Source organism: Ictalurus furcatus, chromosome 16, assembly GCF_023375685.1.
Source record: "Ictalurus furcatus strain D&B chromosome 16, Billie_1.0, whole genome shotgun sequence".
In the NCBI taxonomy this organism is placed as follows: Eukaryota; Metazoa; Chordata; class Actinopteri; order Siluriformes; family Ictaluridae; genus Ictalurus; species Ictalurus furcatus.
This window is the reverse complement of record NC_071270.1, coordinates 3974067-4002043: the sequence shown is the minus strand read 5'-3', so window position 1 is coordinate 4002043 and position 27977 is coordinate 3974067. Positions and strand designations below refer to the sequence as shown.

Here is a 27977-nt window from a genome sequence, read left to right as displayed (position 1 = left end):
ACCAAGCAACCAGGAAAACCAAGGTCAAATGGCCTGCACGTGTACATAGATCTATCACAGATGTGGTGAATATAACACATGTAAATGTAATGTAATTGTACATGTTCTATAATCAACTATAAGCTCTTTAAGGACTATTTAACATTATTGCCTACGAGAACATCCAGACAGAGTGCATATACATATATGTATATATGCAATCATCTAATAACTCACACACCTGTACTGCTGCATCTGGCATGCTGAGCCTGCGCACAAAGCCACTGCCACTTGTGAAGAAGCGCTCTGAACCCCAGGTACCACTGATGGGCCGGCCCGTGTTGTAGAACATGAACGTGTCACTGCCTGATGTGGCAGTCAAGCAGGTTTTGTAACAGTAGGTCTTAGTCAGAGAGCCATTTCCGCGAACCTCAATATAGTGAGGTTCGACTTTGAGATCTCGGCGGAGGACCACGTTGTTGTTGCCTTGAGACCCTCCACCTGCACCTCCTCCAGACCCACCATCTTGTGTGCCCTTCTGAGACACACAGCAGGGTGAACATGAGCCAGGTTGGGTACAATAGGCATGACACCGCACTATGGCCAATACCACCACTGTGACCAGAAACACGAAAGTTGTGGCACTGAGTGCTACAATTAGGTAGAGTGTTACATTAGAAAAGAGAGGTGTGCTGTGAGGGCGCATTATCCTCTTGGGGTCAGGGGTGACTTTAGGTGGGACTTCCATGACAGCAATGTTGATGGTGGCAGTAGAGGAGAGTGGGGGATCTCCATGGTCTTTCACCAGCACAATGAGACTGAACGAGGTCGAGTTGTCTTCCAGGACTCTGCGTGTTGTACGGATCTCCCCCGTGTGCTCATGCACTTTGAACAGCTCCAGATCAGTAGACTGATCCAAAACATAAATAAGCCAAGCATTCTGTCCAGCATCTGCATCATATGCTACCACCTTGGTGACCAGAGCACCTGCTTCAATGTTCTTCAACACTGTCTCTGTAGAACGTGTCCCATTGGCTGGAGGGTTCACAATCTCTGGAGGGTGGTCATTTTGGTCCATTACATAGATATATACAGTGGCCACACGGCTGAGGGGTGGAATGCCCCCATCCTGTGCTTTTACCTGAAAGTGAAACTCCCTTAGTGACTCATAATCAAAGGAACGGAGAGCATAAGCCACACCTGTGTCTGGCTTGATGGAAACGTAGGAAGTGACAGGAATGCCATGGTTGTTGTCATTCAGAACAGTGTAGGTGATGCGGGCGTTCTCATTGACATCTGAGTCAAGAGCTTTGACAGTGCAAAGAGAGGCTCCAGGTGCGTTGTTCTCCATAACATACACAGTGTAAGAGGTCTGTTCAAACCGTGGTGGATTGTCATTAACATCTGCCACATCCACCTGAATGGTTTTCCGGGAGGAGAGTGGAGGTGTGCCACCGTCTGTGGCACTGAGGGTCACGTTATAGGCTGCTGTGGTCTCACGGTCCAAGAAGGCAGAGGTTACTAATGTGTAGTAGTTCCGGAAGGACTTGATTTTGAAAGGAAGGCCAAGTGGGATCTCCAGCGTCACTTGCTTATTTGGGCCAGAGTCCCGGTCTGTGACACTGATCAAGGCCACAACGGTGTCAGCACGGGCATCCTCACGCACCGGGCTGGACAAGGATGAGAGAACAATCTCTGGAACATTATCATTCACATCCACCACCTCAACCACCACTTTGCAGTGGGCCGCAACTGCAGCCGGTCCTTTGTCCATGGCCTGAATGTACATCTCATACGAGTTGGTATCCTCATAGTCCACATTGCTCCGGACTCGGATTTCTCCAGTGTTGGTGTCCATGCTGAACACCTGCCTGACCCTTTCCGGAGTGTAACTGCTAAACGAATAGAACACCTCGCCGTTTGTGCCCTCATCCTGATCCGTGGCGTTTAATTTAATAACGAGTGTGTCTTTCGGTGAATTTTCCAGCAGTTTCACTTTGTACACGGAGCTGTCGAACACTGGATTGTTGTCATTCGAGTCTAAGACGCGCACATTAATTTTCGCCGTACCTGTCAGCGCTGGTGTGCCGCCGTCAGACGCTGTCAGAATCAACTGATGATACGGCGTCTGCTCGCGGTCCAGAGGCTTTTTTAGCACGAGCTCGACGTGCTTGCTGTTGGGCGACGGTTTGTTGGAATCGAGCGCAAAATGCTCGTTTGGCCCGAGCCGGTAAAATCGGACCGAGTTGGTCCCGACATCAGGATCCAGCGCGTGCTCGACAGGAAAACGAGAAGTGGGCGACGCCGACTCCGTTATTTCCAACTGGTACTCATCTCTCGGGAATTGCGGCGCGTTGTCGTTCGCGTCGACCACCTCCACCTCGATGCTGTGTACCTCGGATGGGTTCTCGAGAAGCAAATCGAAATTTAAAACGCACCCGCCGGTCCTGTCACACAGCGCCTCTCGGTCGATTCGTTCGTTTACGAACAGTTTTCCGTTTTTCGGATTCACGTCCACATACCGTTTTCCTCCATCGGCCGTTACCCTGATACTCCGAGCCGAGAGCTTTGCAACGTCCAGCCCCAAATCTTGCGCAATGTCACCCACGACCGTTCCTTTGTCAGATTCCTCTTGAAATGAATAGCGTATTTGTCCAAGTGCAAGGCCACAACAGAGCAAAAATGTCAAAAATGACAGAAGAGGCACATTTTCCCCACAGCTGCAACATCTCCCTGCAACAGCCATCGCAAGCTCCCGGAATCCTCAGACGGATTAAAAAAACAGCTCTCTTTGCAGCAATGACTCGCTTCCCACCACGGCATTAATTTGGCCTAATTGTTCTCCATTTCTTGTACTCGACGGTTTGGTAGCAAATTCAGTTGTAGATGTGCACGGATATACTGAGTGGCTGCGTCCATGTTTTCTTTGTCCGCGCTCTCGCTCGCCTTTTTTTCTTCTTTGTTTTTTCTTTTCCTTTTTTTTTTTTGCCTTCGCGCGCCGTTAACGGGTGTGTTTCCCTGCCGCTGGTGCTCTCTCTCTCTCTCTCTCTCTTTCTCACACACACGCACGCCCACACCACCCCTCCCCTTTTCTCTTCTACTTATGATTACACCTTATTTCTATGCTTCCATGCTTTTTCAAAACGTGCAACACAGCAGCGCTCAAAGACCTCGCAAATAAAGCAGGCTTTCCTTCAAATAATTCAATCTACGTGGAAACCTGACTTTAATGTGTGTAAAGGCAATACGTTTGCGTTTTTACTCTATCATAAGCACACTAACGCATTAACTGCTTTTCCTTCAATAACACTTAACATGCGAGTCTTGATCACGCCCTGGCAGAAATCTTTTTTAATCACATTTTCTTAATCACATTATTTATAAATCGCATCTTTCTTTGTATTTTTGAAAACCCCCAACCCTGCCGAAAACTCTGAATTCTCACAAGTTTTATTATTCAGATAATAATGGAAATACAAGAATAAAATCGACTACTCCCTCTACAATATGAATACTTTAAATTAATGTAGTGAAAGTTCCAGTGACAGCTTTTTAAAATTACTTTTTGATTAATATAACGTAATAATAATTTCTTTGGGAGCTGCTTCAACACAAGAAATGTTTTTTTTTCTTCCCCTAACTGCATAGGTGATTAAAAAAAGAATTCGTCAATATTGTGAAAACCGAAAAATGGAACATTTTGCGGAGCAACCACAACTCCAATGATAAACTCAAAAGTTACTATTAAACTTTTGATACTATTAAAATAATATAACTATTTTATAATGAGTCGGTAAAAATGGGGGTGTGGTAGCAGGCAGTGGCCACTTCAGATCCGGAAATATGACACACGTTGCATGTAGTCCATACAAGTTAGGAAACTTTTACCAGTGATGTGCAGCGCAAGCACTGATGAACATGTCAATTATCACAACTTTTGCTGACAAAAAGACAGCTTTGCAACGTCCAGCCCCAAATCTTTCACAGTGTCACCCATAACCGCTCTATTGCATATGCATTGCATTATTTTCCATCAGGCTCATATTGTGGCAATGAAGTGCCTATAAATTGTTAAACACCTTGCTAGTTCCTCAACGTCAATGACCATGCAACTAACTGAATACATTATATATATATATATATATATATATATATATATATATATATATATATATATATATATATATGCCTCCCACCTCCCGCTGTGTCCTTCTCTGGCCTTCTGTTCTACATCCTTCTGTTCAGTAATGAAATTACCAAGCTGTCTGATGCAAAAAATTGCCAAAAATGCTGTTTCGAAATAAAGTAGCTTGAAAACAACTCTGGTGTCCATCACTTTTTCATGCAACAAGCTGACATGAAAAAAAAATCATAATTAAACTGGCATTTCATTGACATTCATTGGCATCTGGCTTTTTGGTATGTAATAAACAATTAACTGTGACATTTGCAGGTGTAGTGCATTTTTAGCTGCAGAGACCTGTGTGTTTTTATTTGATTCTGATAGTGGGTGGTAAATGGGTGTAAACCTAAATTACACACACCAGCAGGCCACACACACACACACACACACATACCTGACTCCTGCAGTGTGGAACACAGGCAACATTTTCCCTCCCTCAGCTGTATACCCTTTCTTTTAATGATCTCATCAAATGATATTTGCTTCAATCTGGGGAAGACGGATTAAGACATTGGGGTCTCTCTCTGGAAATAAATAAAATTTCACATGAAGTGAGCATCCAAACATTTCTCGAAGGAGAAGGCTTTTCAGTCCATCTTCAAACTTCATGTCACTTAAATAACAAGACAGAGAAATGTGTCTGTGATATATAGAGGTGATTGGGAAAGCTTCTATGGGCAGTTATCAGTTTTTATAAGCATGCCTGACATTCTTACTGCAATTATTATATATTTTTATAAAGTTATACTCATTCATATTTTTTTCTGTCTCCTGAATGTGTTCTGATGCTTCCTGTCTCGTCATTAAAAATAAATGAGTCCCTTGCCTTTTCCTGACCTCCCTTATGTAAGTGTGCTGAATTTGGACAGAAGTGAACCCATCTGAGAGAGGCAGCACAGACAGGCTGAACCGGAACTGCCCCCAGCAAGGATGCACCCAGGCACACAGGCCACTTTTAGAAAGCTTAAAAAAGCACCTCTCTCTCTAATGCATCACTTCTCTTCCTGCTCAATTTCTCCCCTGTCTGTCTCTCCCCCACCTTCTTTCCTTCACTCAGATTTATTTTTCCCTTCCTTCCCTCCCTGTTTTTTTCTCTCTGCTTTCTCCAGTCAGCTGAACCAGACTGTTAATTAAAAGAACCCCCAGTCTTGAAACATATATTAAATATGTTATATTACATTGGTTGATGTACGATGCAGGTCCACTGAGTTAGAACAGAGACTCGGCTTGGGTAGTTAGTGATCTATGAGATGACAAGCATGATGCCATTGGAGGCGATATTATCAATAATTGCTGGATGCCATCAAAGACAATATGCTATTTATTATGGATTAATATGCAAGAAAGAAAAAAGCATTCGCATTAAGAAAAACTGGTTATTGTTATTCTAAAACTGTGTTTTCATCCCCTTCAAACAGATGAGCTTCAGCGCCTTTCCTGGATCAGTACCTGCTTTCCAACTGTCCCCTGAGCACATGCACAGAGATTCACCTGATCCCCCTCTGCCCTATAATTCATCATTCACCGGTGAGTGACCTGAAAGCCTCATTACACATTGTCATAGGCAAACAAGATGATGGAGGATGAACAATGACCTGACTGCTGTTCACACCAGTATGTCCACTCCCAGCTCTGAGTCATCCAGCTTCCTCATTCCCTTTCTCACAACAATGTGACTAAGATCCACAAGAAGCATTCCCTTGGTGTATATTTCCACTATTGCTTCCATTCATACTACATTAAAATATTCACTTTAATGTTATCTTTTTTTTCTTCCTCTTGAGTGAAATATCAGCACATGATCTTAATGTATAGTTTAATAAGAGTGGAAAATATGGAAAAAGTACTTGTCCTTTGAGGCAAATCAATTAATTCACATACAAATAGAGTCAGAGGGAGCTAGACAGAGAGACAGAATAAAGCAATGCCGTGAAATAAAAGTGACCCCTACTGGTCCAACATGAGCTGAATTTTATAGTGAGGATCTGATGTGCTGTTAAATAGCAAGCAGGCACCACCACTACTGATAGAGGGAGCTAGTGAGCACTTCCTGCCTTCAGGCTGTAGTCTGTTCATCTTAACTCAGTCTGCCACCTGCAGCCCTCTGCAGAGAAACCCATACCAAACTCACACACTGCAGAATTATCTAATGCTATTCACCCATCAACACGACCTCTTACTGGAAAAATCCAGTCTACACCTACTGCTTAAACTATGTCATGGTAATAGAACAATGCACATAGACCAGATCTTATCATCTTATCATCTACTATAAGCAAGAAAGCTCAAACATGTAGAAAGATACTTAAAGACTAATTCAACAGAAAAAATAAAGTATTATGGTCCTTTAACCATTTGTTTCAGATTTCCTTATAAGGGAAGAGATCAGGGCTTCACCTTGAGACACAGTCGTCTCAGATGGTTTGATGTGGTATCAATTATTTGATCTGTTTACCTAGAGACAGTAATACTTGAGATAAGAAGCACACACACTCACTCTCATAGTCTACCTCTCAGCATGCCTACAGTTTCATTAAGCACATGATTGTAGAAACTGGTGCAACACTTCCTCTGTGTGTGTAAAGTATGACTCAGTTTGCCATTACGCCAACTGAAAACACAAGCTAAGATTAAAATACATGCAATCTGTTACACTCACTGTTACACAGTTCTGTGCTGCAACAAACATAAGGAGTGCATAAAAAAGTTAAACCTAGAGCTGAGAATTGATGGATATAAAGATAAAAATATATTAATTGTATAATTAATTAAAGTTCTGCTAATGTGACCTGGATACTAAACAGTGTTTGTGAGTATTTATTAATAATATCCTCATTTCGTGATAAAAGAAAGGAAGAAAGGAAGTGCCAGAGGTAACCACAGTTATTAATTCACACTGTGTAATTTGCATAACAAGAGACTTCAGAGAGCTGACTTCTTTTATTTTAAAGTGAAAAAACAATGCTTCAAGAGATGAATCTCAGCATAGGAAGAAAAAAAATGCTAATGAGACATGAAAGTCTGTTTTACAGAAGAAAAAAAATCAGGGAAAATGCGAAAAATTATGAGGATATATAACAGGATGCAGAATATACAAGAGGATGCTGGCTATTCACTATTATTTGGACTGGGACTGCAAACTATCCTCACAGAGCTCTAATCCATATCTCATTCTTCCAGCCAGGCCATGTGGACCCAAGCTCTGCCTCATTTCCACTAGTCTGATCCGTGTCAAGGACTTGATATGGGCCTGAGCACTGGGAGTGCAGCTCAAGGTCAGTCTTACTCAATCAGTCTTTCATTTCATGGGTCACTTCTGCTCATGGTGCTAAAACTGAATTCATCAGGCACTAGATTTGAAGGGAAAAAAAAGGTAACACTTTCTATGAAGCCCATGCTTATAATGAATTATAGCCTAGGACTTAGAAATTGGTGTAAAATGAATTATGAGCATGGGCACTGAAAAAGCAAGTGTATCACATAAGTAATTATAACAATAATATAAATGTAGCTATAACTGTTATTATAACGAAGTATAGGTCTTTATGTGTCTTTATAATGTATGTATAGAGCAGTAATACTTGCTTATAAATAATTATAATGGGGCTATAATTCATTATAAGCATGGGATTCATATAAAGTGTTATACAATTCCTATAGGTTTACATGTTCACCTTATACTACAAACCATTTTTTCAGCCTCCACCCCAGTCTAACCCACACCACTCAGTTCAGCCTCAAACCTCACCTCCCACTCACTTTCCTTACAATCTTTGATAGCAGTGGAAAATGCAAATATGGTGGCATCTATAAGAAGTCTCGTGTGAGGACAGATTGTTTGTGAGCTTTATAAGCCAGTTCCACTATCACATCTCAAAATCAAAAGACCAATAATAACTGATGATGTAATTTTGGTATTAACATATTTGTAAGGTGTGATAGGTCATAGGTGATTTCATGCATGCACGCAAGCATAGGCACATGCACATTCTGTAATTCTCTATCTGTTTTCTGTCTATAATCCTGTTCCTCTATTTCCCTTAAGCAAAAATATACTCAATCTGCATGGAATATTTTAATCCCTGCCCTCTCTCACATAGATATACAGTAGCTCACAATTTTTTGCGTTTATGTTTTTATTTCTTTAATATTATTTTATAAATATTATTATATTTAAGATTATTTATTTTTTCTATTTTCTATTTAGTTGCATTAAAATGTATTGCAATCATGATTTAGTTTAGTGATGAATGATTATCATAAGCTTATCAATCATTGCTGGGAAACAAAAACAAAACAAAGGTAATGGAAATCAATCTTTCCTTGCTGTATTAAGATAACAGTCCAATATTCTATGAAATATATCAAATATTATTGAGGTTTAAACCATATTAATAACTGCCTATAGCTAATATGATTTATTGCTGGATTGCTCATGTTTGTGATGCTGTGACCACAAACAAATTTGCATACTCAATCTCCCAACTGGTGAGGTGAGTTAATGTGGTTAATGTGATTAGGAATTGTGGTGTCACAGTCTGTAACAGTGAAATGTTGTGCTGTTCCTGCCTGTCAGCAAGCAGATAAGCTTACTGACTGTTTATAACTGCATATATTTCTACGTTTAGAACCCATAACTGTTATTTGGCTGTCCCTCTACAACAGTGTTTCCTTATCAGAAAGAGTCACGTTTAGGACGGGGGATTATATTTTCTGTATTCATAATTTTTTTTTGTATGCATGTATTTTTTTTTATCTATCTACAATTTTTTGCACTATAAGTTGTAACTTGTGTTGGTCTGTAACTTATACTTTTTCTAACTTTAAGTTAAACAGCACAAAGGCGAAACTGCAAGACAAGTCGCTGTCCAAAGCGGTGGTGCTGAAATTAAACTCGTAAATGAAAACATAATGCGGTTCATGACGCATTAAAATGTCGAATGAATGAATCAATCAACCAACCAACCAACCAAAACCTCGATTGTGCTCACCTTCCCAGTGCTTGGAAGAGTTTGTGTGGTGTTAAAAGTGTATCCTCCATTAATGCTGATCAGCTCTGCGTCTGCTGGCGGAAACGGTGAGGGGAAAACCACTACGTCACTCTTCAGTGTGTCTGAGCTAAAACACATATCAAACTGCTGAGTGGATTTAGAGTAAGACCAGCTCCCGTCAGGGTGTGTAGTGACCACTGGAGCGCTGGAGCTGCTGAAACCGCCGTCTGTCCCGTAGAATTTAGCTGCTATTAAAGCGATGAGGCTCAGTAAAAAGATCACTGACACCGAGACAATAGCAATGAACAGATAGAGATTTAGATTTATAAAACCGTCCTCGTTAATCGGCATTTTCTTTAGAGACTTTCGCACATCATCCAAACTTTCCACAACCACAACTTCAATACTCATAGTTGTGGACAATGAAGGTTCTCCATTATCCGAGACAGTAATGATAAGCGGGTGAGCTTTTAAGTCATTGTCACTCATTCGTCTTTTAGTCCTTATTTCTCCTGTGCTGGTTCCGATTCGGAAGAGATTCGTTCCTTTATGTTCAGTTATGTGATAAGATAATAGTGCATTATAACCTGAATCAGCGTCTACAGCTCTGATTTTGGCTACAAAATACCCCGCGTCAGCAGAATAGGGAATGTTCTCAGTGTTTACTGATCCAGGTTCAGAATAAGGTGGCAAAATAACAGGATTGTTGTCATTCTCATCCAGGATGAAAACGTCTATAGTGGCTGTGCTGTTGAGAGGAGGAACACCAGAGTCTACAGCCTGAACTTGAAAACTGAAAATCTTGATTTCCTCGTAATTAAAGGATTGTAGACTATACAGTTGGCCCGTTAGCGAGTTGATATTTATGGCGGACACCCCAGCTGATTTGTTTTCCAAAACAGAATAGAAAACTTCAGCGTTTTCATTCGAATCTCGATCGATCGCTGACAGTGAGTACAAAAGTGTCCCAGGCGGCACGTTTTCTTTAACATACACGTTTATTTTCGTCTCGCTAAAACTTGGAGCGTTGTCATTCACGTCTGAAACTTGAACGTGAATCACACTGACGCTGGAGAGCGGTGGAGTTCCTTCATCTGTCGCTATGATAGTTATGTTGTACTGAGAAATGTTTTCTCTGTCGAGCTGACCATTGAGTACTACAGAGTAGTAGTTTTTATAGTTCGACTCGAGTTTGAATGGCAGCTCACCAATCAACTTGCAGCTCACTTTCCCGTTGGTTCCTCCGTCCTTATCTGAAACGGTAACTAGCGCTACAGCGGTGCCACGTTTTGCATCTTCCCTTAGACTCATCAGTAATTGCGTTATGCTAATTTCTGGTGCGTTGTCATTAACATCTATTATTTCAAGAAGGACTTTACAGTTAGCTGTCATTGGGGAATGGCCTTTGTCATGGGCTTCAACTCTTAACTCGAAGAAAGCTTTATCTTCAAAGTCAATGATTCCCTTCACTATAATTTCGCCAGTATCGGAAGTAATTGAAAATGTATCCAGGTTCTTTTCCTGGCCGTGAGTGCTGAAAAGATATTTGATTTCCCCATTTGGGCCTTCATCTAAATCACTAGCGTTTAATTTTATTATCGTGGTTCCTGGTGGTGCATTCTCAATCACACGTACTTTGAAAAGAGCACTGCTAAACACAGGGGCGTTGTCGTTTATGTCTAAAACGTTAACTATAATTTGCAGTGATCCAGACCTAGGCGGTTTTCCTCCATCAAACGCAGTCAAAACGAGTCTGATTACAGGTTCTTTCTCTCTATCTAAAGCTTTCCGAAGGAAAAGTTCAGCAGACATGATGTGTTCTCCTCCGCTGTTTACATCCAATGAAAACTGTTCGCTCGGACTCAGTTTATAGCTTTTTACTGACAGAGAACCAACATCAGCATCAAATGCACTAAGTAACGAAAATCTAGCTCCTAGCTGCACTGACTCAGATATATTCAACATCTGAGCTTTCAGTGGAAACACGGGAGAATGATCATTAACGTCTACAACATTAACCGTGACTCGGTACAGACTCAGAGGGTGATTCACTATGGCTTCGAAATTTAAAGAGCAAGTGGGGGCATTAGGGCAGAGCTCCTCACGGTCAATTCTTTCCATAACGCACAAAACGCCAGTTTCAAGATTCACGTAAAAATACCTGCTCTTCGACCCAGGCACGAGCTGAAATGCTCGCGCATCCAAATCGTCTACGTTTAGATTCATATCCTTCACCAAATTACCAACAACAGTCCCGATATTTACTTCCTCGGACACAGAATAAGCGATCTGACCATTCACTCCAGCACCCAAGAACAGCAAATGACACAGAATAAGAAGCATCCAATGCATACGATATTTTGTGTCAGCCATCCTATGTTCCAACGCAGACAGGCGATGTGCAGATGTAAATATCCCGCTAATCAGCGACAATCCAGAAAATACATCATCCTCTAGTACGTGTCAAATCGTGTCTCACTTCGACTGCAAATCCTTAACGTCACATAAAGCAGCACAAGGAGGAAACAGGGTGGATTACAAAAAAAAGTCGCGGTCTGCAGTGACACCACGTGGGCAAGAAAACTTAAAGGTTCATTACAGAAAACCTTAAATATCCAAATATATTTCTTAAATCAGTTTTAATTATTGCTAATTTGTACTTTCTTCATTTATCTAGTTGTTTCTCTGATATGTAGTGCTGTAATTATTACTTGTTATATATTTAAGTACTGCAAAGTACAGTACAATATACCATACAGTATTTAACTGAGTAGACATTCTATACTATACTACAATGTACTATACTATACTATAATGTACTATAATTGACTATAATCTGCCACACTATACCATACTGCACTGCACTTTACTGTATTTTCTGTACTGGTAAACTATTTTATATTATACCACATTATACTATATTATGCTACAAAATGCAATGCTATAATGTACTATACAATACTATACTATACTATACTATGCTATGCTATGCAATACCAATCCATACTATGTTATACTACATTGTATTTTACAGTATGTGTAATGCTTTAGAATACTATTTTATATTATGCCACACTATACTGTACTTTATTATACTATGCTGTACTATGCTGTGTTATATTCTAGACTACTGTATGTATAAAAATTGAAATAAATATGTATGTTAATCAAACAAAGTCTATTATACAGGCTACAACCCGCTGTTAAGCCACAATATTCTATACTGTAGGATACTGTACTATGCAATACTATACTATATTGCACTGTACTTTACTGCACATTAGTGTCCTTCCAGTAGGCTACAATACTATAGCCTACTATTCTATATTATTCAACACTATACTATACTATACTATACTATAGGTCTATAATACTATACTATACTATACTATACTATACTATACTATACTATAGTTGGTGGCTCAGTGGTTAAAGGCTCTGGGTTACTGATCAGAAGGTCAGGAGTTCAAGCTACTACTGTTAGGCCCTTAACCCTCAATTGCTCAGTTGTATAAACTAGATAAATGTAAGTCGCTCTGGATAAGGGCGTCTGCCAAATGCTGTAAATGTAATGTAATTTAATGTACTATAATGTACTATACTATGCTGTGTAGCTTTGATTATACTTGCTCAAACAGACACCCACTACTCATAAAAATATAACATTGTCACATTAAATATAACATTGTTAAATTAGGCCGCGGTCAAACTAGGCTTTAGTGCTCCATTGACTTCCATTCAAACGCATCCGAAAGCGGCAGACCGGAAACGCACGCTCCTGCGTAGACCTGCGTAATCGTATTATGTGAAGACGTGTGACCAATAGATGATCGTGACGTCACTGACCTATTTCGTAAAAAAAAAAAAGAAATTCAAAAATGGAAGCGCTAATTTTAGCGGTATCGAGCTATCCTGTAATTTACAACACAGCTTTGTAAGATTAGAAATCAACTTGTGTGTGAAGCAGCGAAAGTTGTGACGGATGATGTCATATACTGTTCCCGTCCATATTCAAAGCGGTGTCCGACAAAAATACGCATGCTTAAAGTGTAGTGTGACCACGGCCTTAAGCATACTAATAATGTTATTATCATTATTATATTGATGCTGTGATGTGTGATATCACTTGTACAAAGTGGCAAGAGTTGAAGTGTTTACTTTCAATGTGCCACAGTTGTACGATAGTGACAGGACTTCAGTGTTTAACATAGCTAGTACTCCTACTTACATTTACGTTTATTGCATTTGGCATGCACCCTTATCCAGAGCCACTTACAAAAGTGCTTTGAAGATTTTATCAATACATATATCCTCATACTGGTTCAGTGGATCAGAGAGTAAGAGTACTATCAATCTAAAAACCCTGTTGGGGAGGGAGTATAAATTTACAACACCCCTGCAAGTCATTTTATATGCTTGTTCACATTTCGTGTATGCTAATCATTAATCACGTGTCCCTCCAAGAGCACTGTGTATTGCCAGGTAAAAGCTATAGCATGCATAAAATGTTTCAGGTTATATCCTTACTGAAACCACAGCATGTTCCTCATTAAAACTACCTTCAGACCTATCATGCTTTGTTGGATTTTAAAGGTGTAAGGGGTAGTAAAGTATAACCTTTATTGACTAATTTTCATTTGACTTCTTCTGTAAGTTAATGACACTCATGTGACGATACCAAATGACTTGTTATGATGTACGAAATTTTATTTTCATCCCCCTGCACCTTTAATATAATGAATGAACCATGCAGAGCATTTAATTTATAACCTTACCTTCCCAGTGCTAGGAAGAGTTTGTGTGCTGTTAAAAGTGTCTCTTCCATTAATGCTGATCAGATCTGCGTCTGCAGGCGGAAACGGCGAGGGGAAAACCACTACGTCACTCTTCAGTGTGTCTGAGCTAAAACACACATCATACTGCTGAGTGGATTTAGAGTAAGACCAGCTCCCGTCAGGGTGTGTAGTGACCACTGGAGCGCTGGAGCTGCTGAAACCGCCGTCTGTCCCGTAGCATTTAGCTGCTATTAAAACGATTAGGCTCAGTAAAAATATCACTGACACTGAGACGATAGCGATGAGCAGATAGAGATTCAGATTAGAAAAATTCTCCTCCTTTACTGGCACTTGCCTTAGTGAAGGCTGTATTGTGTTTATATTTTCCACAACCACAACTTCAATACTCATACTTGCTGAGAGTGATGGTTCTCCATGATCAGACACTGTTATGATAAGTGGATAAGTTTTTAAGTCATTGTCACTCATTCGTCTTTTAGTCCTTATTTCTCCTGTACTGGTTCCGATTCGGAAGAGATTCGTTCCCTTTGGTTCGGTGATGTGATAAGATAATAGTGCATTATAACCTGAATCAGCGTCTACAGCTCTGACTTTAGCCACAAAATACCCCGCTTCAGCAGAGTAGGGAATGTTCTCACTGTTTACTGATCCAGGTTCAGAATAAGGAGGCAGAAAAACTGGACTGTTGTCATTCTCATCCAGGACAAAAATATTTACAGTGACATTACTACTAAGAGGAGGGACACCAGAGTCAGTGGCTTGAACTTTAAACTGAATATATTTTGTTTCTTCACAATTAAGAGACTGCAGACCGTACAGTTCACCAGTGTGTGAGTTAATGTTCATTATTGTTGATACCACCACACTAGCACCGTCTCCATTCATCAGAGAATAAGAAATGTGCGCATTTTCCCCGTCATCTCGATCATGCGCTGTCAGAATAGATAACAAGCCTCCGGCTGGACTGTTCTCATGCACGTTGATGTTAATTATCGGTGCCGGAAATAGCGGAGCGTTGTCATTCACATCGGAAACGTGAATATGTAAAACAGTAGTGCTAGACAGCGGCGGCGTGCCCTCATCTTTAGCAAGAATCGTGATGTTATAATGGGATATTTCTTCTCTATCCAATGGCTCACTAACTACAACCGAATACGAGTTTTTATATGACGACTGTAGTGTAAAAGAACTCGTTCCAGTTATTTTACAATCCACTTTCCCATTCGTCCCGCCGTCTTTATCTGCAGCGGTAATTAATGCAAAACCTGTGCCAGGTTTGATGTCCTCGGGTACCGAGCTCATGAGCAGAGTAACTGAAATCTCGGGTGCATTGTCATTCACATCCACTACTTCAATTAACACTTTACAATTAGTATGTCTTGGAGAGTGACCCTTGTCTTGAGCTTGTACTCTCAATTCAATCGCAGGGTTTTCTTCATAGTCAATATTGCCTCTTATTGTAATGTCGCCTGAACTCGGATTTATATAAAATAAATTCACTAACGAGTTTCTGTCACGACCTACAAAAGAATACACGACGCCACCGTTAACACCTTCATCAGCATCCGTAGCAGAGACAGTCAGGATTTTACTGCCAATTGGTGCATTCTCATGCACTTTGACTTTATAAAGAGGTTTACTGAACACTGGGTTGTTGTCGTTAATGTCCAAAACATGAACTATTATCTCTGACGTTCCAGTTCGGGGTGGTTTCCCACCGTCCACAGCGGTCAGGATAAGTTTTATCACCGATTGTTTCTCGCGATCTAAAGCTTTCTGCAGTACCAGTTCTGCTGAAACACTTTCTCCAGTGTTCTGTGCATCCAGTGAAAAATGTTCATTTGGACTGAGCTTGTAGCTCTTCACCGTGTTTACGCCTACATCCATGTCATCAGCCAGATGTAGAGAGAATCTGTCTCCAGCAAGAACATTTTCAGTAATATTCAACTCGAGCGTCTGAACCGGGAAAACCGGCGAGTTGTCGTTAATGTCTAGAATATTCACCTCAATGCGGTAGAGGGTCAAAGGGTTGTGTGCCATCGCTTCCATATTTAAGAAACATTTTTGCTTACCCTCGCACAGCTCCTCTCTGTCGATTCTATCGTTAACAACCAGGGCACCAGTTTTGGGATTTAGATCAAAATACCTCTTATTAGATCCAGCCACAACTTGAAACATACGCGATTGCAGTTCAGCAACGTCAACGTTAAGGTCCTTGGCTATATTTCCAACCACGGTTCCCTTTTTCACCTCCTCAGAGATGGAGTACGAAATCTGACCGCGAGACAAACCCCATAAACAAAACAGCAGCAGCGGGAGCGCCCTGATCCAGGCAGACGATCCACTGACTGTAAAGATCATCGCTTCTGAGCCTTAAATGTGTTTACTTAAAAAAAAAAAAATAAAAAAAAATAACAAATAAAAACCTTTAGATAAGAAACGGCATGATTTCATATCAGAGGCTTGGGCTATTGGTTAGCATCAGGCTATATTCCCGTCTGAGTCTTACCCACCTTTCGATTTCACTATTCAGAAGGAGGGATGGGACGCATGATAATGAGCCAAAGATTTCCATTTCACGGTCAACAGTGACACCGCGTGTGTGTACACTGCTACCAGCCTTAAACATCAAGATTGATACATAATTCTCAGATTAATAATGGATTAAATATAAAAGAAGTGGAGCAATCACTTTCCAGTCGGATACTGTTTGTATTTAGTTTATCTTTAGTGATTAGTTATGAGGCGTTTCTGAGTATTGATGTAAAAACAAACACACAAAAAAACTGTAAATGAATCAGCAGGTAAAATACTTAATGATATCCCAAAGTATTATTATTATTATTATTATTATTATTATTATTATTATTATTATTATTGCTGCTGCTGCTGATGCTGTTGTTGTTGTTGTTATTGGTGGTGGTGGTGGTGGCAGTAGCAGCAATGGTAGTGGTGGTGATGCTAGTATTAGTAGTAGTCCCCTTAACATTTCTAATAGGTATTATGCTTACAGTGAAATGGAAAATTATTGCATATTGACTACAACACCACAGACTTTTGGTATGAAAAATAAGTCACAATAAATGATCACAAGTATAAACATTAAAAGCTGTAGAGAACATTACATGTAATGTAATGAATATCTAGCCAAACACAACAAACTTACAGAGAATTAAAATAACACGAATGCAAACCACACATTTCCACTGTCATCTTGAATGCAAACCACACATTTCCACTGTCATCTCAGTAAGTGAAAATTGTATTTATCTGGAAAGAGAATCCTAACAAGCTCAGAGAACACTTACTCGACCAAACCAGACTATTAAAGAATATTTAAATCACTTTTTTGTGACACATGATGGCATTTTTGTGCTGCACACATCAGTCAAGTCAGCCATTACAAAATAAGCCAATATCTTAAAGATAACAAAATCAGAACTATCACATTAGATTGTACCACAAAAAAAAATTCTAACACAACTAAAGGCTAAGCAGAGACATTAATAAGCCGAAGCTCTTGCAACCACATACTATAAATGATTGTTTCCTCCAAAGGTTTCCAGAACAAGGCTTTTTGGAAAGACTTCCTTAGCCCATATCTGAATGACCACATCAAGACAGAGCTCAAAGGCAAACAGGAAGCTTACCTTTGTAGTACTTGGAAGAGTTTGTGTGCTGTTAAAAGTGTCTCCTCCTTTAATGCTGATCAGCTCTGCGTCTGCAGGAGGAAACGGTGAGGGGAAAACCACTACGTCACTCTTCAGTGTGTCTGAGCTAAAACACACATCATACTGCTGAGTGGATTTAGAGTAAGACCAGCTCCCGTCAGGGTGTGTAGTGACCACTGGAGCGCTGGAGCTGCTGAAACCGCCGTCTGTCCCATAGCATTTAGCTGCTATTAAAGCGAGGAGGCTCAATAAAAATATCACTGACACTGAGACAATAGCGATGAGTAGATAGAGATTCAGATTAGAAAAATTCTCCTCCTTTACTGGCACTTGTCTTAGTGAAGGCTGCACGCTGTCCATATTTTCCACAACCACAACTTCAATACTCATAGTTGTGGACAGTGAAGGTTCTCCATTATCCGAGACAGTAATGATAAGCGGGTGAGCTTTTAAGTCATTGTCACTCATTCGTCTTTTAGTCCTTATTTCTCCCGTGCTGGTTCCGATTCGGAAGAGATTCGTTCCCTTTGGTTCGGTCATGTGATAAGATAATAGTGCATTATAACCTGAATCACCGTCTACAGCTCTGACTTTAGCCACAAAATACCCCGCTTCAGCAGAGTAGGGAATGTTCTCACTGTTTACTGATCCAGGTTCAGAATAAGGAGGGAGAAAAACTGGACTGTTGTCATTCTCATCCAGGATAAAAACATCTACAGTGACATTACTACTAAGAGGAGGGACACCAGTGTCAGTTGCTTGAACATGAAATTGAACTCTTTTCGTTGTCTCATAGTTAAAAGTCTGCATTGTTACTATTTTACCATTTAAAGAATTCAGGTGAAACATTGTTGATAAGGGAATGTCTCCATTGCTATTCTCTAACAGTGAGTATGAAAGTTCAGCATTTACTCCAAGATCTGCATCATTTGCCACCACCTTGGCAACTTGACTGCCAATTTGACTATTTTCCCTTATATAAGCATCGATAATGGACATTGAAAACTGTGGTGCATTATCATTAACATCAGAGATCTGAACACTGAATACGCTGCTGCTGGAAAGTGAAGGAGTGCCTTCATCTCTAGCCAAAATAGTAATGCTATACTCGGAAATACTCTCTCTGTCCAGTGGCCCATCTACTACTAGCGAGTAATGGTTGCTATATGAAGACTCCAATTTGAAGGGGAAAAAGCCTTTAACAGAAGAATGTACAATGCCGTTCTTCCCTCCATCTTTATCAGAGACTGTAACTAAAGCAACAGCAGCTCCTGGTTTGGCATCCTCTTTCACATGGTCTAGCAGTGGAGTTATTAGAATTTCTGGAGCATTGTCATTCTCATCCAAAACTTCCACTAAGACTTTGCATTGAGCACTTTTAGGAGGACTTCCTTTGTCTCTTGCTTGAACTCTTAATTCAATAGCAGGATTTTCTTCATAATCGATTTGGCCTTTGACTATAATATCTCCAGTCTCAGGAATGACTTCAAATAAGCCATCTGTTTTGACATTTCCACGTCCAATGAACGAATAAATAATGTCACTGTTGGTGCCTTCATCTAAATCAGTGGCAGTAAGAGACATAATTTTAGTGCCTATTGAAGCATTTTCTTTAATGCTAACTTTGTAGAGAGATTTACTAAATACAGGCTTATTATCATTCACATCCAGAACATTGATAGTAATATGCAATTCTCCTGACTTTGGAGGTTTTCCTCCATCAAGAGCAGTCAGCACTAGATGGATGACAGATTGTTTCTCTCTATCTAAAGCCTTCTCTAAAACCAGCTCAGCAGACAGACTCTGCTCGGCACCCGACGCATCAATGGAAAAATATTCATTGGTACTTAATTTGTAGTATTTTAGTGAATTACTGCCAACATCAGCATCTTCGGCCACAGGCAGATGAAATCTGTCACCAGGACTTGCATCTTCAGCTATATTCATTGTTAAAGTGCTATCCAGAAATTTAGGAGTGTTATCGTTGATATCCAAAATGTTAATTTCAATCCTATAAAGGCTATGTGGGTTTTGAGCGAGGGCCTCGACGTTCAAAACGCATCTCTGACTGCGCTCACAAAACTCCTCACGGTCAATTCTGTCGTTCACAAACAGCGCCCCGGTTTTTAAATTCACATCGAAATATTTCTTGTTTGAAGATCCAGAAACAATCTGCAACACACGCGACTCGAGTTCATGAACGCTGATCTTCAGGTCTTTGGCGATATTTCCAACAACCGTTCCCTTGTTCACCTCCTCCGAAACGGAATAGATAATCTGACCGAGCGATGTTTCCCATAAACACACGCAGAGTAAAATCCAGCCGCATAAATATCCCGAGACATCCATGTCTGCAGTTCAAGCATTAATACAGAAGATTTATTCACAATAGGCGCAAAATAATATCTGGATATAATCACAGTCGGACAACATCGCACGATGGCTTTAGTAAACCTTCCTCTCCCCTGAACAAACACACTCCCTATTACAACGTCAGTTTGAAAGGCGGAGAAACATATATGAAATAGGGCAGCCTTCAAAGTTACGGTCTGTAGCGACCTCGCGTGATGAATCGCTATTAAGGCCGAAGTGTATTATTTATTTCTTTTCTGCTTTTTAAATACTACTTAAAACACTACTACTACTACGAATAATAATAATAATAATAATAATAATAATAATAATAATAATAATAATAATAATAATAATAATAATAATAATGAATTTATAGATGATCATATTAAACCACAAAAAATCAAAAGCACAAAAGAGCACAAAATTACTACAGATGTGAACTCTGAAATGAGCGTCCAAATGAGAAACAAATAAGACGGAGGAGGCAGATCCAGTAAAAGAGCTATAACTTTTACAAAGGATAATTTAACAAAAACAAAAAACGGGACCACCCCTGTCCATGGTGCTGAAAAGAGAAATAATGTTTTGTTTTGTTCTGTTCCGTTCTGGTCTGTTCCGTTCTGGTCCGTTCTGGTCTGTTTTGTTCTCTTTTGTTTTATTTTGTTTTGTTTTTGTGGCCACCAGTTCCCTAATATCTCATCATGTTACATAGGAAACGTTAAAGCACAAACTTTAATAGGGAAACACAGGCTTAGTAGGACACGAAAGACATGCCTATATGGTTTATGAAACATAAATAATAATAAAACACTGAATACATTATTTCGAAATAATTAGAAAAAAATATTAATAAATCCACAATAACAAATACATGCGCCACATTACCGTATTTTAATTAACGGCATAAAATAGTGCTGCTAAAAATTAAACGTCACAGACGCAGGGGTGCGTAACTTTAGACTGATTTAAGCATGGTCTTACCTTCCCAGTGCTGGGAAGAGTTTGATTTCGAGTAAAAGTATCTCCTCCATTAATGCTGATCAGCTCTGCGTCTGCAGGCGGAAACGGTGAGGGGAAAACCACTACGTCACTCTTCAGTGTGTCTGAGCTAAAACACACATCATACTGCTGAGTGGATTTAGAGTAAGACCAGCTCCCGTCAGGGTGTGTAGTGACCACTGGACCGCTGGAGCTGCTGAAACCGACGTCTGTCCCATAGCATTTAGCTACTATTAAAGCGACGAGGCTCAGTAAAAATATCACTGACACTGAGACAATAGCGATGAGTAGATAGAGATTCAGATTAGAAAAATTCTCCTCCTTTACTGGCACTTGTCTTAGTGAAGGCTGCACGCTGTCCATATTTTCCACAACCACAACTTCAATACTCATAGTTGTGGACAGTGAAGGTTCTCCATTATCCGAGACAGTAATGATAAGCGGGTGAGCTTTTAAGTCATTGTCACTCATTCGTCTTTTAGTCCTTATTTCTCCTGTGCTGGTTCCGATTCGGAAGAGATTCGTTCCCTTTGGTTCGGTCATGTGGTAAGATAATAGTGCATTATAACCTGAATCACCGTCTACAACTCTGATTTTAGCCACAAAATACCCCGCTTCAGCAGAGTAGGGAATGTTCTCACTGTTTACTGATCCAGGTTCAGAATAAGGAGGAAGAAAAACTGGACTGTTGTCATTCTCATCCAGGATAAAAATATTCACAGTCACGTTACTACTTAGTGGAGGGACACCAGAGTCAGTGGCTTGAACTTTAAACTGAAGTCGTTTGGTTTCTTCATAATCGAAAGATGTCAGGCTGTACAGTTCACCGGTGTGTGAGTTAATGTTCATCAGATTTGACACTCTGCTGCTCACTGTATCAATTAAAGAATACGAAACAAGGGCATTTTCACCGATGTCTAAGTCTCGTGCCATTAGTGATGCCAACAGCCCTCCAACTGGACTATTCTCTTTCACGCTAATATTTATCACCGGTGCAGGAAATAAAGGCGCGTTATCATTCACATCAGATACACGAACGGTTATAACTTTACTGCTCGAGAGAGAAGGAGTTCCCTCATCATTAGCTAGAACTGTGACATTATATTGGGAGACCCGCTCTCTGTCCAGAGCTTCATTCACAACAAGAGCGTAAGAATTTTTATATGATAGCTGTAATTTAAAAGCACTCGGTGCTATAATTTTACAATCTACTTTACCGTTCGTTCCACTGTCTTTATCTGATACAGTGATTAATGCAACATCTGTACCAGGTTTGATGTCCTCGCTTACAGAACTCATGAGAAGAGTGACTGATATCTCTGGTGCATTGTCATTCACGTCCACTACTTCAATTAACACTTTACATGTAGATCGTCGGGGAGAATGTCCTTTGTCCTGAGCCTGGATTCGCAGTTCAACTGCAGGGTGCTCCTCATAATCAATATTGGCTTTAACAGTAATGTCCCCAGAAACAGGATTTATGGAGAATAAGTCTATCGCTGAGTTTTCCTCATCACTAACAATCAAGTATGACACGTCACCGTTAATCCCCTCGTCAGCATCTTCTGCGGAAACTGTCAGGATTTTAGTTCCTACAGATGCATTCTCATGGACCTTAACTTTATACAGAGGTTTAGTGAAGACTGGGTTGTTATCATTTATATCCTGCACGTTTATAATTATCTGCATAGTTCCGGATCTGGGAGGAGTCCCGCCGTCTACAGCAGTCAACACGAGCCTGATCACCGATTCTCTCTCTCGGTCCAAAGATTTCTGAAGCACAAGCTCAGGTGAATCACTCTGCATGTCCAGGGAAAAATGTTCATTTGTGTTTATTTTGTAGGTTTTCACTGAGTTACTACCGATGTCCATGTCACGTGCTTTAGTTAATGGAAACCGATCTCCCGGAAGCACATTTTCACTAATATTCAAAGCGGCTGATTGACGAGGAAACACCGGAGAATTATCATTAATGTCTAGTATATTAATTTCAACACGGTAGAGCTTGTGAGGATTGTGAATCATCGCTTCGACATTCAGTACGCATTTCTGTTTGCTTTCACACAGCTCCTCTCGGTCTATTCTGTCATTAACTAATAAAATGCCGGTTTTCCGATTTACCTCGAAATTCTTGGCGTTAGATCCAGTCACAAGCTGAAACATGCGCGACTCCAGTTCCTGCACACTGAGATTGAGATCCTTCGCTAGATTTCCAACAATGGTTCCCTTCTTGGCCTCCTCTGAAACCGAGTAGGAAATCTGACCGTAACACAAATCCCATAAGCAAAGCAGCAGCAGAGCCTTCATCCAGACAGAGCGAGCACTGTCCGATACAACCATCACTTCCTTTTACTGGATATTCAAAAAAAAAAAAACAAGTAGAATGAGTGCTTGTATTTAATCCAATGTCTGCAAGAAGAAGAAAAATACACGAGCACGAGGCCTGCTGATGTCAGAAGTATGTGACGCTCTGTTCTGTTGTTCTGCGTTAGGCGGAGTATTAATAATGTGCCAATAACTCCAACTCACGGTCTACAGCGACATCTTGTGTGGAAATGACAATCTGACTTTACAGCTGAAAACTAGTTTTATGAAAGTAGTATCAAACAACCGAAATCAACAGTGTATGACATGACTAATAATGTTTAACAATTTGATTTTGACCGAAAATAAAAGCGAGCATTTCACTTTCAGTTAGAGAAATAAACCATTGTAGTTTTATGGAAGTATAGCCTGTAAGTTTATACATCAATTTACCTTGTCAAAGTTATTTGAACTGTTTTTACTAAAAATGTGTCATATTTATATTAATCAGCTTTGAATCAGAAAGTTAATTCATATATATATATATATATATATATATATATATATATATATATATATATATATATATATATATATATATATATATATATATATAAATAACGATTTACTATTATCATTAAATACATTTTCCCATAATATTTCATGAATATAATTTCGAACTTGAGGAAATATAAATTACCAAGCGTTTTTGTGTTTTCGAAAAGCACGGATAGACTTTTAAAACTATGTACTATGTTTTGTTACTCACATGTTGTTCTTGTATATTATAAAGACTTTTAAACACCATGGTATTTAAACAAAAATGCCGCCAATGCTCTGCCTCTATGGGGTAAGAAAATATAAGAACTTCTGTCATTTCCTTTCTTTCCTTCTTTCTTAAGTTTTTTTCGTTATTTCGCCTGTTATTGTGACTATTCTCTGCAATATTATCCAATGTTCCGTTGATAAAACTGAAACGTGTTGCTGTCCACATTCGTGGTGCTGATTTCAATCTAATCATGGACGAAGACGATAAATGTTATTGAAAACTGTTTTTATTTAACATTATAAGAACGGCCCGAACAAAATATTTGGCCTAGAAATAGGAAATGTCCAACTGAATTTATTTTATGAAGCTTTTCTCTTCACTGTGATGGACTGGCCTGCCACGGAGAATGTATTCCCGTCTCACACACTGTGATTTCGGGATAGATTGCGGATCCACCACCACACTGACTGAGTGAGTGCTTTTCTGTTTAGCTTTACTCCACCTTGTTATTTCTGAAATACAATTTTTATTACACTGAAACACATTTAAAGCCAAACAGCTTGTCTAAGCTAAACCGTTCCTGCCTGCAATAATGCCAATGCAAACAAAGGCTGTCGAAAACCGTGATTGGTCAAAATAAACTCAGTATATACGAACTGTGATAGTAAAACAGAAACTTAAGGTCAGGTCTAGAAAAAAAATCACGGTACTTGCTTTGCGAGACTAGATGGTAAGCTTTATCAACGTTTAGAGAATTCGAAAAGATTTAAACAAAAGGAGACAAATTAGAGGTGAGTAAGAAATGCAATTGGAAATTTTTCCGTACATTAAAGCACCGACACCACAACATGGAAGAGAGTTTACAAGAGACTACAAAGAAATGAAATATAATAAGCTACTTATGGTCTTACCTTCCCAGTGCTGGGAAGAGTTTGATTTCGAGTAAAAGTGTCTCCTCCATTAATGCTGATCAGCTCTGCGTCTGCAGGCGGAAACGGCGAGGGGAAGACCACTACGTCACTCTTCAGTGTGTCTGAGCTAAAACACACATCATACTGCTGAGTGGATTTAGAATAAGACCAGCTCCCGTCAGGGTGTGTAGTGACCACTGGAGCGCTGGAGCTGCTGAAACCGCCGTCTGTCCCGTAGCATTTAGCTGCTATTAAAGCGATGAGGCTCAGTAAAAATATCACTGATACTGAGACAATAGCGATGAGTAGATAGAGATTCAGATTAGAAAAATTCTCCTCCTTTATTGGCACTTGTTTTAGTGAAGGCTGCACGCTGTCCATATTTTCCACAACCACAACTTCAATACTCATAGTTGTGGACAGTGAAGGTTCTCCATTATCCGAGACAGTAATGATAAGCGGGTGAGCTTTTAAGTCATTGTCACTCATTCGTCTTTTAGTCCTTATTTCTCCTGTGCTGGTTCCGATTCGGAAGAGATTCGTTCCCTTTGGTTCGGTCATGTGATAAGATAATAGTGCATTATAACCTGAATCAGCGTCTACAGCTCTGACTTTAGCCACAAAATACCCCGCTTCGGCAGAGTAGGGAATGTTCTCACTGTTTACTGATCCAGGTTCAGAATAAGGAGGGAGAAAAACTGGACTGTTGTCATTCTCATCCAGGATAAAAATATTCACAGTCACGTTACTACTTAGTGGAGGGACACCAGAGTCAGTGGCTTGAACTTTAAACTGAAGTCGTTTGGTTTCTTCGTAATCGAAAGACTTCAGGCTGTACAGTTCACCGGTGTGTGAGTTAATGTTCATCAGATTTGACACTCTGCTGCCTTCTGCATCAATTAATGAATACGAAACAATGGCATTTTCACCGATGTCTAAGTCTCGTGCCGTTAGTGATGCCATCAGCCGTCCAACTGGACTATTCTCTTTCACGCTAATATTTATCACTGGTGGAGGAAATAAAGGCGCGTTATCATTCACATCAGAGACATGAACTGTTATAACGTTACTGCTCGAGAGGGAAGGAGTTCCCTCATCATTAGCTAGAACTGTGACATCATATTGGGAGACCCGCTCTCTGTCCAGAGCTTCATTCACAACAAGGGCGTAAGAGTTTTGATATGATAGCTGTAATTTAAAAGCACTCGGTGCTAGAATTTTACAATCTACTTTACCATTCGTTCCACTGTCTTTATCTGATACAGTGACTAATGCAACATCTGTACCAGGTTTGATGTCCTCGCTTACGGAGCTCATGAGCAGAGTAACTGATATCTCTGGTGCATTGTCATTCACATCCACTACTTCAATCAATACTTTACATCGAGACTTTCTTGGATGATGTCCTTTGTCCTGAGCCTGGATTCGCAGTTCGATGGCTGGATTTTCTTCATAATCAATATTACCTTTCACAGTGATATCACCAGAAACAGGATTTATGGAGATTAAGTCTAACGCTGAGTTTCGGGAATCACTTATAATAGAGTATGAAACTTCACCGTTATTCCCCTCGTCTGCATCTGTTGCGGAAACGGTGAGGATTTTAGTCCCGACACCTGCATTCTCATGGACACTGACTTTGTAAAGAGCCTTCGTAAAAACGGGGCTGTTGTCGTTTATGTCCAGCACATTGATAACTATCTGCATTGTTCCGGATCTGGGAGGAGTCCCGCCGTCTACAGCAGCCAGCACGAACTGGATCACCGATTCTCTCTCTCTGTCCAGAGATTTCTGAAGCACGAGCTCAACAGAATCACTCTGCATGTCCAAGGAAAAATATTCATTTGTGTTTATTTTATAGGTTTTCACAGAATTACTACCGATGTCCATGTCACTCGCAGTTGTTAAGGGAAAGCGATCTCCAGGAAGCATATTCTCAATAATGTCCAAAACAAGTGTTTGATCTGGAAACACCGGAGAGTTATCATTAATGTCTAGTATATTAATTTCAATACGGTAGAGCTTGTGAGGATTGTGGATCATCGCTTCGACATTCAGTACGCATTTCTGTTTGCTTTCACACAGCTCCTCTCGGTCTATTCTGTCATTAACTAATAAAATGCTGGTTTTCCGATTTACCTCGAAATACTTGGCGTTAGATCCAGTAACAAGCTGAAACATGCGCGACTCCAGTTCTTGTACACTGAGATTGAGATCCTTCGCTAGATTTCCAACAACGGTTCCCTTCTTGGCCTCCTCTGAAACCGTGTAGGAAATCTGACCGTAACACAAATCCCATAAACAAAGCAGCAGCAGAGCCTTCATCCAGGCAGAGCGAGCACTGTCCGATACAACCATCGCTTCCTTTTACTGGATATTCAAAAATAAAATAAGTCGAAAGAGTGCTTTTATTTAATCCAGTGTCTGCAAGAAGGAGAAAAATACACGAGCACGAGGCCTGCTGATGTCAGAAGTATGTGACGCTCTGTTCTGTTGTTCTGCGTTAGGCGGAGTATTAATAATGTGCCAATAACTCCAACTCACGGTCTACAGCGACATCTTGTGTGGAAATGACAATCTGACTTTATAGCTGAAAACTAGTTTCATGAAAGTAGTACAAACAACCGAAATCAACCGCGTATGACATGACTAATAATGTTTAACACTTTGATTTTGACCGAAAATAAAAGCGAGCTTTTCACTTTCAGTTAGAGAAATAAACCCTTGTAGTTTTATAGACGTATAGCCTGTAAGTTTATTCATCAATTTACCTTGTCAATGTTATTTGAACTGTTTTACTAAAAATGTGTCATATTTATATTAATCAGCTTTGAATCAGAAAGTTAATTCACACACACACACACACACACACACACACATATATATATATATATATATATATATATATATATATATATATATATATATATATATATATATATATATATATAACGATTGACTTTTATCATTAAATAAATTTTTCCATAATATTTCATGAATATAATTTCGAACTTGAGGA

The 27977-nt window shown here is 39.9% G+C and overlaps 1 protein-coding gene across 11 annotated transcripts in view; it reads right to left on the bottom strand.

Annotated features, from left to right (window-relative positions):
* LOC128620531 (protocadherin alpha-C2) overlaps window positions 1-27977 on the bottom strand; it is an 83609-nt gene that overhangs the window by 11200 nt on the left and 44432 nt on the right. Inside the window, exon 1 of one of the 11 annotated variants that reach the window (XM_053645664.1) lies at window positions 24959-27795. The exons of 5 other annotated variants lie outside the window; for them this stretch is intronic. In XM_053645664.1, coding sequence (XP_053501639.1) covers window positions 24959-27316 — 2358 coding nt within the window. In that variant the 5' untranslated portion in view covers window positions 27317-27795. Of the gene's footprint in view, window positions 1-220; window positions 4077-9153; window positions 11840-13928; window positions 16729-17599; window positions 20242-20956; window positions 23774-24958; window positions 27796-27977 lie in introns of those variants that run through there. 5 more of the 11 variants (XM_053645665.1, XM_053645662.1, XM_053645660.1 and 2 more) reach the window with 5 other exon arrangements.